Genomic DNA, 12,030 nt, shown 5'->3' with positions numbered 1-12,030 from the left:
GTGTACTGGCCCCACAAATTATGTAGCAGGTCCCGCTTTGAGGCCATTAACTGTCTTATTAACTGCTAGAAGGTCCCAGATAATTGACAAAAAGGAAACAAGATGAGGGGCAGCGTCCACTGGCGGGCCACACACACTAGAGAAACAACTAGAACCTGCCAGGACCTGTGTTTGTTATTGTTTTAATATTGGTCTTTGTATTGGGTAGATTTCTGTTTTATGCAAAAAATTTTCTGCCTCCCAAATTCCTATGTTTACAAGTCCAGAAAAAATGCTTTGGGAGTGGAAAGAAATAGGGAGTGGACCTGGGGAAATGTGAGAGCTCCTTATTATTTTGCGTCACGAGCAGCTTTGGCCGGCAAATCTGGCACTGTTGCTCAAATTCCAGTGTCAGGACTTTTCATGGCTCCCTTCCAAATGGAGTCAATCCTAGGCAGGTGCTTGTTGTGATTATTCCTGTTGTCTAAATTTTGACAGAGCTCACCTCCTTCACACCTGTGCTTAAATGTCACCCTCTCCATGAGGCCCATGTGCTAGTACCCCTGCGATCTGCAACTTACTCCTGGTTCCCTTATTTCACTTCCTTTCATTTAAATGCCTAAGGCGTGGCACACAGTAGGTGCTCAATAGCCATTAATTGAATCAAGGAATGAGAGAACGAGATGATCGCCCACATTCCTAGCAGTTAAAGATAAGCCTTGATGAGGAAAAAAATGTGAGCTTTATTCTTATTCCCTTTCTCGCATTGAGGTCTGTTCTCCAAAAGATTGATTGATTCTAGTTCTCTGAATTCTTCAGGGGTCAGCCCCCAAACAGTGCTATTTTTCTGATCTCTAGCCAGTTTAACATCTAGGAGTTTTCCAGTCTGAGTGTCCCATGTTATTTAGGAACAGAATTTTCTAAGGTCATAGTAGGAATGGAGATAAGATAATGCGTTCCTCGCAGAGGAGGATGTCAAGAGCATATTACTAATCGTAAGGGGATCTTTCTGTTTCTGTGGGGAGTTCACCTGGGTCTTTTCACTGGTTTCACTGTGGGCCAAGTTTCCTTCCAGAGAGGAGCTGTGTGGGGGATAACAGTCAGTCCTTCATCCCACTCTTCCTGAGAATGCTGGAGATATTGGTGTCGTCCATTCCAGCATATTTTTTTTAATTTTTACACTTTTTATATTTGAGGGGGAGAGAGAGAGAGAGAGAGAGAGAGAGAGAGAGAGAGAGAGAGAGAGAGAGGAAGGATCCCAAGAGGAGCCTGAGTGGGGCTCAATTCTATGACCCTGACCCTGAGATCTGGGATCATGACCTGAGTGGAAATCAAGAGTCAGATGCTCAACCGACTAAGCCACCCAGGTGCCCCCATCCCAGCAATATTAAAAGTGAATTTCAAATTACTAGTCTATTTCAATAGCTCTATGTATGAAAATCAGCTAGTTGTTAAAATATGTACTAACTTGAAAAGAGCCTCAAGAGACTTATCAATCAAAGTAATACCTAATCAATTTGAAGTAGTCCTATTTTTGAGTTGTAGCTGAAAACTGAACTCTTTGGCTAAGAGATACTTCTACCATTAATTCAGTAAAGGAAGAGTTGGTACATGGAGAAAGTAATGAAGGAAAAATGTGACAGTGTGCAAAATAGAATCCATATTTGGTATACCTGAACTGATATACTGTCCTTTAACAATCGTTTCTGTGTACTTTCATCATTTTTTCTTTATTCTCTAAGTCTTTGAGAAGACTTCTGACAATCTAAATTCAGTATACTGATGTGAGAAATGAATGGCACTATTACAGTAAATGAGTTTTCAGTCTGAGAGCCTACATGCCACATTCCATCTATCTACTGTGTTTAATCTGGTTTTTTTTTTTAGAGAAACAAGAAGACTGGCCCTTGGTTCTGTCAAGTTATAGGCATATAAATTTGTTTTTTCAACTCCCTATAGTAGAAATAATGACTTCTTAGACACCCCAAACCAGGTGGAATAAATAAAACAGTGACGATCATCTCATTTCACAGCCAGGAAATGGAGGAAAAAATTTTAATATAAAAATCAAATAGATCAGAGAGTGTAAAAAAGTTTTTTGCGGGGTGCCTGGGTGGCTCTGTTGGTTAAACATCCTACATGGGCTCAGGTCATGATCTCGTGGTTCATGGGTTCAAGCCCTGCTTCAGTATCTGTGCTAACAGTTGGGACCCTGGAACCTGCTTCAGATTCTGTGTCTCCCTCTCTCTCTGCCCCTCCCCTGCTCTCTCTCTCTCTCTCTCTCAAAAATAAACAAACGTTAAAAAAATGTAATAAAAAGTTTTTTTTCTTTTCTAACAAAGTCTGTGGGTTGCTGTGCTTGCATACCCTGGAATAGTCTTATGATTTTGTTCCTGAAGTATATAAACATTGTTTCAGTGTAAGGAAATAGGAGGAAAACAGTTAAAATGAGAAGACTGTGTTTGAGCTTCAGTTTAGGTCAGAGATTTGGAAGATTTTAAGTACTTCCAAAAGTGAAACAGCCCCAGCAAATTCTCTGGATGCTGTATGTTTTCATTTTCCTGGAGGATGGGGAAGCTCTGAGGTGGCTTCCTGGTAAGGCAAGGGTGGATCAAGCTGGCATCTTCCAGGGCTTCTAGGAGGCAGATGAGTGGATGTGTTGTTTCCATGGACACACCACTGCTCCATTTTCCCCTCTAGGTTGTGACAAATGTGACTGGGTTTAGCCTGGTAAGGTGGAGGCTAGTGTGAATTTATTCCCATGAACTGTTTTTTCCCGTTCTCCCCCCCTACAACTTCATGTAAACAAATTACTTCCAAGGTAGAATTACTTTGTGATCTTGGGGCACCTGGGTGGCTCCGTCAGTTAAGCATCTGACTCTTGTTTTTGGCTCAGGTCATGATCTCTCAGTTTGTAGGTTTGAGCCCTGCATTGTGCTCTGCACTGATGGTGCAGGGGATTCTCTCTACCCCCTCTTTCTGCCCCTCCCCAGCTCTTGTACTGTGTCTCTGTCTCTCAAAATAAAGAAATAAGAAGAAAGAATTACTTTGTAATCTTACTTTGGAGATTTGCTTAATTCCTTATAATGGGATATGTTCAGGCCAAATGGAGTAATTAAAAAGTAGGAGTGTGTGTGTATGTTTTAATCATCAGAAAAAGGACACACCAATACATTCAGGAACTACTTACTCTCTTGTCTGCTTGTAAGGCATTATGCCTCTATTTGCATTCGGAGCCCTCAGTGAAAATTCCTAGTCTTCCTGAATAATTGTGTGCAGTTGTATCTTTAGAACATGTACTGCTTCAGTGGGTGTTATAAGGGGCACTGGAGGTAATAAGGGCTGAAAGAAGGGTGTGCTACAATTCAAAAAAGGAAAATACACAAGGGGCTACTTGTGTATTTCATTGGCTACATGATATAGTTTAGTAAATTAGGAGGTAGAAGCAAAGGCTGAGCCTGTGCCCACACAACTCACACAGTGTAATAAAGTAACCTTTAGACAACAGCTGTAATGCACAAAGCCCATGCCAAAAACAACAGAACAGGGCCCAGTTCCTGTCCCTTAAAGCCTGACAGCTGAAATAGTGGATGAGCTTAACGACAAAAAAAAAAAACAAAAAAAAAAAAAACAAAAAAAAACAGAACAAAACAAAACAAACAATGATCCAAACCAAAGTTTTCTGACGAAAGGAAAGTGTACTAATTAGAAGTTAGACATTTCAAAAGCATCGTCTTATGGAAGAGTGCCAGCCTTATTGGTGGACTTCTGGACTTCTGGTTCCTTACTATTGGCTGAGAAAATGTTTCAACGTATTGAATCCTTTCTGGGTGGAACTGAGACATTGTATCCATTTAATAAAAATTCTAAATTTGGGTTAACATTATTATTTATGCTATGGGAATTGGAAGAGCAAAGAATAATATCCTCCTACCTACCTTGATTTTACATCGATTTTTTACAAGTACTCATTTCTTCCTGACAGCTAACTTCAGTGGCAGAAAATGCTGAGAAATTGGAATGTGGATTTCCAAGTTGTTAAAAAATTCTGTCACAAATTATAGCTAATCATAAATGACTGTGCCACAGATTTACAGGTTACTGCCAAATACAGGAACTTATAAAATTAAAAAAAAAAAGCTGGGTCATTTAAGGAAAGTAGTTTATTTCTTGCTTTGATTCTTTCCCAGAACAGACATAAGAAATGCACTATTTTCCTTCCCGGTATTAACAAGATATTTTCCAAATCCATTGCCTTGCATACAACTGCATTCCTTCAGGAGCTTGTTCAGTTTGTGACTCTGCTGAAAACTGATATCAAAGAATTAACCTGATACGTGCTTTTACCTACTTTTCTCTTGTTTAATGCTTAGTTTAAGTACGCGACATTTGTTTTCATTCTGTAAGACTTTTCTGGAACATACTACCACACTACAAATAAAAAGTTTTAAGTTGTTTGTTTTATTTCTTTCTCTCTTCCCCTTTCAAAAGAGTTTAATTTTTTTGGTGTATTAACCATTTAAAAAAGTTTCTAAGTTGGGGATCTGCTTTTTGATCTAATGTCTGGCAAACACCAACTGAGAGAAAACCTGTATTTTTAAGGCACATATGGGTGAATGTCAGTGAACCGAACTGCCTTCATAGCTTCTGACTGCTGCTAAACACATAGGCACGGTTTTTGCGACAATAAAGAACATTGCCCTGCACTCAGGTTCCGAAACCCAAGAATTATAGAGGGTCACGAGGGTTAAGAGAGCGACAGATGCATGTCCATGAAGGATGACAGTTCTGTTTTTCCACTTACAGGGGCTCAGCGGCAGGGGCACTAGCAATGTGTCTGCTGTTCCCCTAAGCAACCACCTCCGTGAGTTATAACTGTACGCAGACTTACTGTGATGGCCTGAAGTCTTTCCTTCACCAGCTCAGCTTCTTCCATTCTAGAAGTCAAGGGCAGGCAGACGGCGCAGGAAGTCCAAAGCTACCATAAAGCAGGAGCCTCCTTGGGGAGAGGAGAGGGGTGACAGAGGAGAAGCTCTTTGCACCAGTGGAGGAAGGCAGAAATCCCCGGCTCGGCAGGAGCGTCTCTGAGCAGATGCACAGATCAGGCCAGACAGACACATGTAATGAGAGTGTGCCGGGAAGGCAGACCCTGAGGCTGCTGGCGAGAGCTGACTGACAAGTTTGAACGGCAGCCGCACCAGCCCTTTTCCTTCAGGAGCTGCCAGCTCTTTGTTGTAATGTGCACAGTTAGCAAGTCACATTTTCTTATTAACTGTTCCTTACCCAACTCGTTATTTTCCAGGAGTGGCACAGGAAGGCCCATGAGCTGAGTGTTTAATCAGCCTCTGCTCTAGCAACACACAGCCATCTCTGTCTGTGTGGGTCTGTGTGTGTTTGTACAGAGTTTACCTGCACCCTCCTCCAGAGTTTACAAAGACAGAGCCTCACCTTCACTTGCCTAGGCCACTTGCTTGCCTTTCTTCCTCTGATTGGCTTCAGATAATAATAATAAATTCTGCAGTCATTTTAGAACTTAATATACTGGTAAACTGACATCACATCATCCTTCCTTCTCCCTCCTTCTCCTGCTTTAGCAAACTTTGGAATCTTTAGGTCATGGAGAAATCAAAGGTGTTAACGGGACTCTTGGCCCACCAGCAGTGTTTAGTGAGATTTGAACGTCAAGTACTGCCGTTGGTTATTTCTTGTCATGGATTTCCATGGGATGCTGTTCTTTCTTGGACCTTATTCAGAAATGACACTCTCGGCTTTCAGGAAGGTGCCCATTTTGACTTCACCAGTTGTGCAAGAGAAAGGAGGGAGCCCTTGAAAGTGTGACCAGACATTCTGTAACTCATGCAGTCCGAAAAAATCGTGTGGGTGTTCCCTTGCCCTTTAGAAAAAGAACGTCAAGTCCAGTGAAACTCTTAGCAGAGGCTGGAAGCTTTACGATTGACTTTGTTCTCTTTCCCCTGTGATTCCTGTGATTAAATTTTGATGTAGTAAACCCTAATCATCATCTACCTCATTGTTACGTGTTTGGATGCTATCAAGTACCTTCATATCAACATTCAGCTGAACAGGTTAAAAAGACTAGCCAAATAGTGAACATATGGTTTAATGTCCTTTGTGTTGTTGATTGTAATAATAATAGCTAATATTTATTGACTACTGTCTATAGACAAATGCTTCACATACTGTATGTCTTACAAGGTGCTGGAAGATAGGTGCTATTATCTCCATTTTAAAAATGAGGAAACTGAGGCTCAGAGATGTAATTTGTCATAGCTATGAATGGAAAAACCAGAATGGGCTGGCTGACTTTATAATACCCGTTCACCAGAGCCTACCCAAGGAAGCAGGGCAAGGTGAGACACAGGCTGAAAGTTATATCAGTCTTTATGAGAAAGACTTGGAGCTCCATCCATCCTCCTCCTCCCTCTGGCTCCCAGAACACTTACAGCTGGATACAGACCCGTTCGGCAGATTTCCGTGGGAAGCTCTGGAGTAACTTAGTGGCCCTAGAGAGAAAATACTTTTCCATATTGTCATTTGGAGCTACCCAGCCACAGAGCCCTAGGTGAAACCCACCAATTTCAAGAGTCTGAAATCATACTCGAGAATAGTTTGTCCTTGTTTATACATACTCAAGTGAGACATTTTGGAAAGCTAGAGAATTGGAAAATTGATTAGGCATGGGCCAACTTTGGTTACTATTTGATGGATATTCAAGTTAAAAAAAGTCAAACCTTCAAACCTTTTGTTTTTGTTTATATGTCGGTCCTTGCTGAAATTAAATCCAAGAGAACAGTAGTGATAAATATCTCAGTCAAAATTGCATGTTTGCTGCCCAGAACGGATGGGCAGTCATCCAATTATTAGTCTGGATCTTTTCCTAAAAACAATTTACTGCTCAAATCTCATTTCTGCTCTGGGAGAGCCCAAAGGTTTTCTAGTGTAGGGAAGGATTTGATAAAATAAGACCAAGGAATTTAGGAGGGAGCAGAGTTGTGACAATTGATTTCTATCGTGATGTGTTTATTCATTTACTTAGCTGATAATTGCTAATATTTTTAGAGCATTTGCTATTCATTAATTCTGTACATATTTATTGAGCACCTATGATGTGTCAGGCACTGTGCTAGGTGTTTGGGATACAAGGATGAGCAAAATTTCAGCTCTCTGGAACTTCTATTCTGGTGGGCAATGAAAGATAATAAGAAACAAAATAGAATAGGTGAGAAGGTGATTACGTTAGTTGGATTCCTTGAGAAACAATTGGCAAGATGGGTTAAAAGTAATGGATTTTATTAGGAGAATGGCTGTATGAGAGAAGATGGGGGAGGTAGGCAGAGAGGGCTGGAGCTGGTAAAGCCTGGGAGACTGGTTAGACTGGGGTGCAAGTCTGACTCCAGTGAGGGACAGACAAAAAGAAAGTTGAGTGGAAACAGCCTGATCTGCAGTGCAGCCTAAGTCAGACTGGAAAGGCCATCAGAAACTCCTGGAGCCAAAGTCAGCTACCAGAGAGGGCCTGTGTCTCCCAGGAACGAGACTGTTTTAGCATTCCTGCTGTACTCAGCCATTAGCTGGGAGTAGCTCCTGAGAGGCATGGTCTTGATGCAAACGTAAGGCTGGATTTCAGGGTGCAACAGCTGGGACCCTTTGTCAGTTATGCTCCTGTAGTTGGATGTCTGGGAGGCACATTTTTATGACAGCCATGGTGATAAGTGCAATGGAAAGAAAATAGAGCAAGGGAGAAGAATAAAGTTTGCTAATGAGTAGAAGGTTGCAATTTGGAATTTAGAATGAGTAGGGAGCATTTGAACAAGGCCTCCAAGGAGGGGTGGGAGTCATCCATGAGGATGCCACTGGGAAGAACATATCCAGGGAAGTCTGTGCAAAAGTCCTAAGGTGAACTATACTTAGCAGAACTATACCTTTTAGGAGGCCCCAGGGCCACTGTGGTTTGTGGTTGGAAATGTAACAGGTTTCAATCTACACAGGGTCCCATAGAACACTGTAAGGACTCTGCTTTTATCCTGTGTGAGGTGAGAAGACAGGAGATATTTTGAACTGAGAAGTGACGTGACCTAGCATATTTTGTAAGGATGGAAGCAGTGATACTAGGTAGGATGCTATTGCTGTAATCCAGTTGAGAAATGGTGGTTGCTTGAGCCAAGGTGATAGCAATGAGCATTTTGGGAATTGGTTGAACTGTAGAACTGACAGGATTTCTCAATATTGAATATGGAGTGTGAGAGAAAGAGAAGAAGATTCATGATAACTCTATGACTTTTGGACTGAACAAATGGAATTTGCCATCAGTTGAGATAGGGAAGTTAGTGAAATAGTTCTGTTTTTACAGAGAGGGTAGATACCAAGTGCTTAGTTTTGGACAGGTCAATGAGTTATCTCATGGAGATGTTGAGGAGAAATTGGATACATGAGTTTGGCGTTCAGGAAAGAAGCCTCAGCTGGCTTTATAAAATATATTATATCTCAGAAAGTAAGCAGGATCAGAAAATATTTAGAATTGTAGTCCACAAAGCAGTATAATCTAGTGAACTAGCATTCATTAAATGTTAACTGTATATTCATAACCAAAGTCAGTCTTTATAAAATAGATATACAATAGAACTCATCTGCTTCCTGATATCTTGTTAAATTTTAGTGAAGACTTTGTTGTTTGCCAACCAATATAAATGAGTATGGCAAGAGTTAGGAGTTACAAATCAATTACCTGAGCTTAAGGGATATAAGTGATTCTGTGACAGTGTCCTTTCTTAAAATGAATTCACTATCTGGTTGGAGAGGTAAGACATATGCTAGAAACAATTAGGGGACAAAAATAGTAAACAGCTGTCATTGTATTGTGATAAAACAAAGTACTAATGATTGCACTATTTGGGACCAGGAGGGTATAGCACAGGGAATATGGTATTGTGTAGCACAAGCAGTAAGTATGAAATGAGTTGAAGAAGATAAAGATTAGTGTAAGCTGCAGAAAAGCCATTGCAGAGAGAAAGCAGAACTTGAAAGCCGAGAAGTCATTTCTAAGTGTGAGAGGGAGGGAAACATAATGTGATAAAGGATCAGAAAGGGGATGGTCCTACCTGGGGCAGAGAGGAGAAATTAAGCAGAAAGACTGATAGAAGTATACATCCATACATGGAATTTGATGTTTAGGGAAAATGGACTAGGGGAGTGGGAGATGAAAGATCAAATTCATATTTTAAGAGAATAATACTGTTGGCTTCAGAACAGACAGGAATAGGAAAAGATTAGGTAGGAAGGTAGGAGATATGAAATGTGAGTGCCTGTGAAAAGAGTTTATGGGCGCCTGGGTGGTTCACTCGGTTGAGTGTCTGGCTCTTCATTTTTGCTCAGGTCATGATCTCAAGATTTGTGGGATCAAGCCCTACCTCGGGCTCTGTGTTGACGGCATGGAGCCTGCTTGGGATTCTTTCTCTCCCTCTCTCTATGCCCCTGCCCTACCGGCTCGCTCTGTCTCTCTATTTCTCTCTCTTTCTCAAATAAATAAACTACAAAAAAAAAAAAGTTTAAACATTTGCCAGTGTTCTGAAGAGGGAAAGTCTTCAGGCTTCTTCCTGTCTTTTGGAAGGTCTGAATCCAGAGGTCAAGAAATAGGACAAAATAAGTGGAATAGTACTTACAGTGCTAATTTAAATATTTTGTAACCCCAAAGTGATGGCAATAGGAATGGTTTATAAGGGAGGAAACCAAAAAACATTTCAGTGAGCATTAACTTGGAGAGAAGAATGAGAACTTGTAGGTTCCAAATTAAGTACAAAAGGGAAGCTTAGATTAGAGATTTTGCATTGAAAACCATAGAGAATTAATTTCAAATAAAATAGTGGCAGGAAGAAAATCAAAGGAAACCAAAGGCAGGAAGTAAATATTTCTTGGATATATATGCGAGAAGAGTTTTCTAGAGCTCCTTTGAATGCAGATCCTGTTAAAAAAAAGTGAATGTTCCCTCTCCTTTTGACTCTTTTCTCTCTCATTCTATGTCCTTCTTTCTTTATGACTTCTCAGACTTCTGAAGGCCAGAAATGGTGTCAGCCTAAGGACAGGGAATTTCCTTTTTCATAATGTATCTCTGGAAGAATCGTTAAAAAATCCTGACCCTCAGATTTATTACATATGAACCAGGCCATCTCAATTCTTCTTACCTTTGACTCTTACTCTCTCACATCACTGGGAAGTATGGGCTTTTTTGCATCCTTTCCTTCTCTAGTAGACCCCAGGGTGGGATTTAATTGCTATACACAAGTAGCAAACAGGTATGTGAATAGGGGAACTACATAAATCACAAGAGATTCCTGACAATAATTTATTTTCCTCGTAGAGTACTCTATATCATTGGGTTGGCAATATACTCATGTCTTTGTTAGGTAATTTGAGCTTTCTGGTTTAGAGGGTAAGTGGGGAAAATGCAATAGGCTTCAAGACAGTCTACAGTGCAGGTGCTTTTCTTACTCGAACTATCCATGGCATTGGACAGACTTGTTCCCTCCTCCTTTCCTTCTTCCCTTGGCCTCTGGGACCCCTGACTCTCTTGATTTACTCTTACCTCCCTGGCATCTCTTTCTTAGCTTTCTTTGCTCGTTCCTTCTCTTTTACACAACCTCTTGAAATTGGAGTGCACCAGGGCTCAGTTGTTGGTGCCTTTTTTTCTCCATTCATCTCTACTCACTCCCCAGGAATCTCATTTAGTCTCATCATAATGCCTTTGATATGCCCAAACTCTGAATTTGTTTGTATCTCCAGGGTAGACTTCTTTTCTGTCTAAGGCTGTTACCTCCACCTGAAACTCACTTCCCTCAGAGAGCTATATGGCTCACTGCCTCACCTTTTTCTGGCCTTTGCCAAGATAGCACCTTCCCAGTGAGGCTTCCCTTGACCACACTACAGATAATTGCCAAAACCTCTCTCTGGTTCTACCAATTCCTCTCACCTTGTTCTATTTGTTGCCATAGCTCTTTTCATCTTCTATAATACTGTATATTGCACTCTTTTTGTTTGTTTGTTTATTACCCCTGTTCTTTTACTAGACGACAACTTCTAGATAGTGAAAAGTTCTGTCTGTATTCTTTTTTTTAATTTTTTTTAACATTTATTCATTTTTGAAAGGCAGAGAGAGACAGAGCGTGAATGGGGGAGGGGCAGAGAGAGAGGGAGACACAGAAACAGAAGCAGCCTCCAGGCTCCGAGCTATCCCCACAGAGCCTGATGCGGTGCTCGAACTCACGGACCACGAGATCATGACCTGAGCCGAAGTCAGCCACTTAACTGACTGAGCCACCCAAGCACCCTGAAAAGTTCTGTCTGTATTCTAAGTGCTTAGAACAGTCCTGGTACCTGTGGACACTCAACAAATAATTGTTGAATGGTGATGATTATGATCTACTGTTTGATTGTCCATTTGTCTCAGGTGCTTTACAGGTCTACTTAATGAATTTGGAAATCAGCACTCAACACTACTGTACCCAGTAGGCAGTGAAACAGGATTTAATTCTAGGAGTGTCTAGTCTAGTCCCAAAGCTTCATCTCAGTCCACTATATCATCCCATCTCTGTTTTTCCTTAGTTGTAATAGATACCATAGCATGAGGTTTAACCACATATATCATTATATGCCTAGAATAATATATTATGCATGACAAGCAAATTTGATTATTTTGATGATTTGTGGAATTGATTCTTTAAGATTGGACACAGTCTATAGCTATTTTTCCTTGGCAACTTGTTTAAAGATGACACTATGATTTTTCTGTTAGTGAAGTATTGCAGAAAAAAAAATTCTACTAACAGAGAGTAGAAATGTGGTTAAACATGTTGCGTTCTCTTTAAGCATCATACAGCTCTTTCAGGTTGAGTTTCCTAGAATTCCAACAACTGATTTAGTGGAAAGAATATTTAAATTGTTCAATTGTTGGGCTTTTGGGAATGAAAGAGGCAGCTGTTTTCAGAACACGGCCTCAAGTTACCTAACAGCCTATCAAAAATAGCCACCAATAAAAAATAACCT

General features: G+C 40.7%; 1 protein-coding gene across 1 annotated transcript in view; it reads right to left on the bottom strand.

Moving 5' to 3' along the window:
- PALMD (palmdelphin) overlaps positions 1-5,366 on the bottom strand; it is a 49,381-nt gene extending 44,015 nt beyond the window's left edge. The window contains exon 1 of the mRNA XM_015073831.3: positions 4,871-5,366. Coding sequence (XP_014929317.1) covers positions 4,871-4,915 — 45 coding nt within the window. The 5' untranslated portion in view covers positions 4,916-5,366. The remainder of the gene's footprint in view (positions 1-4,870) is intronic.
- Between the last annotated feature and the right edge of the window lie 6,664 nt (positions 5,367-12,030).

This window comes from Acinonyx jubatus, chromosome C1 (assembly GCF_027475565.1).
Source record: "Acinonyx jubatus isolate Ajub_Pintada_27869175 chromosome C1, VMU_Ajub_asm_v1.0, whole genome shotgun sequence".
NCBI classification, from domain to species: Eukaryota; Metazoa; Chordata; class Mammalia; order Carnivora; family Felidae; genus Acinonyx; species Acinonyx jubatus.
This window is presented reverse-complemented; position numbering and strand designations above follow the sequence as displayed.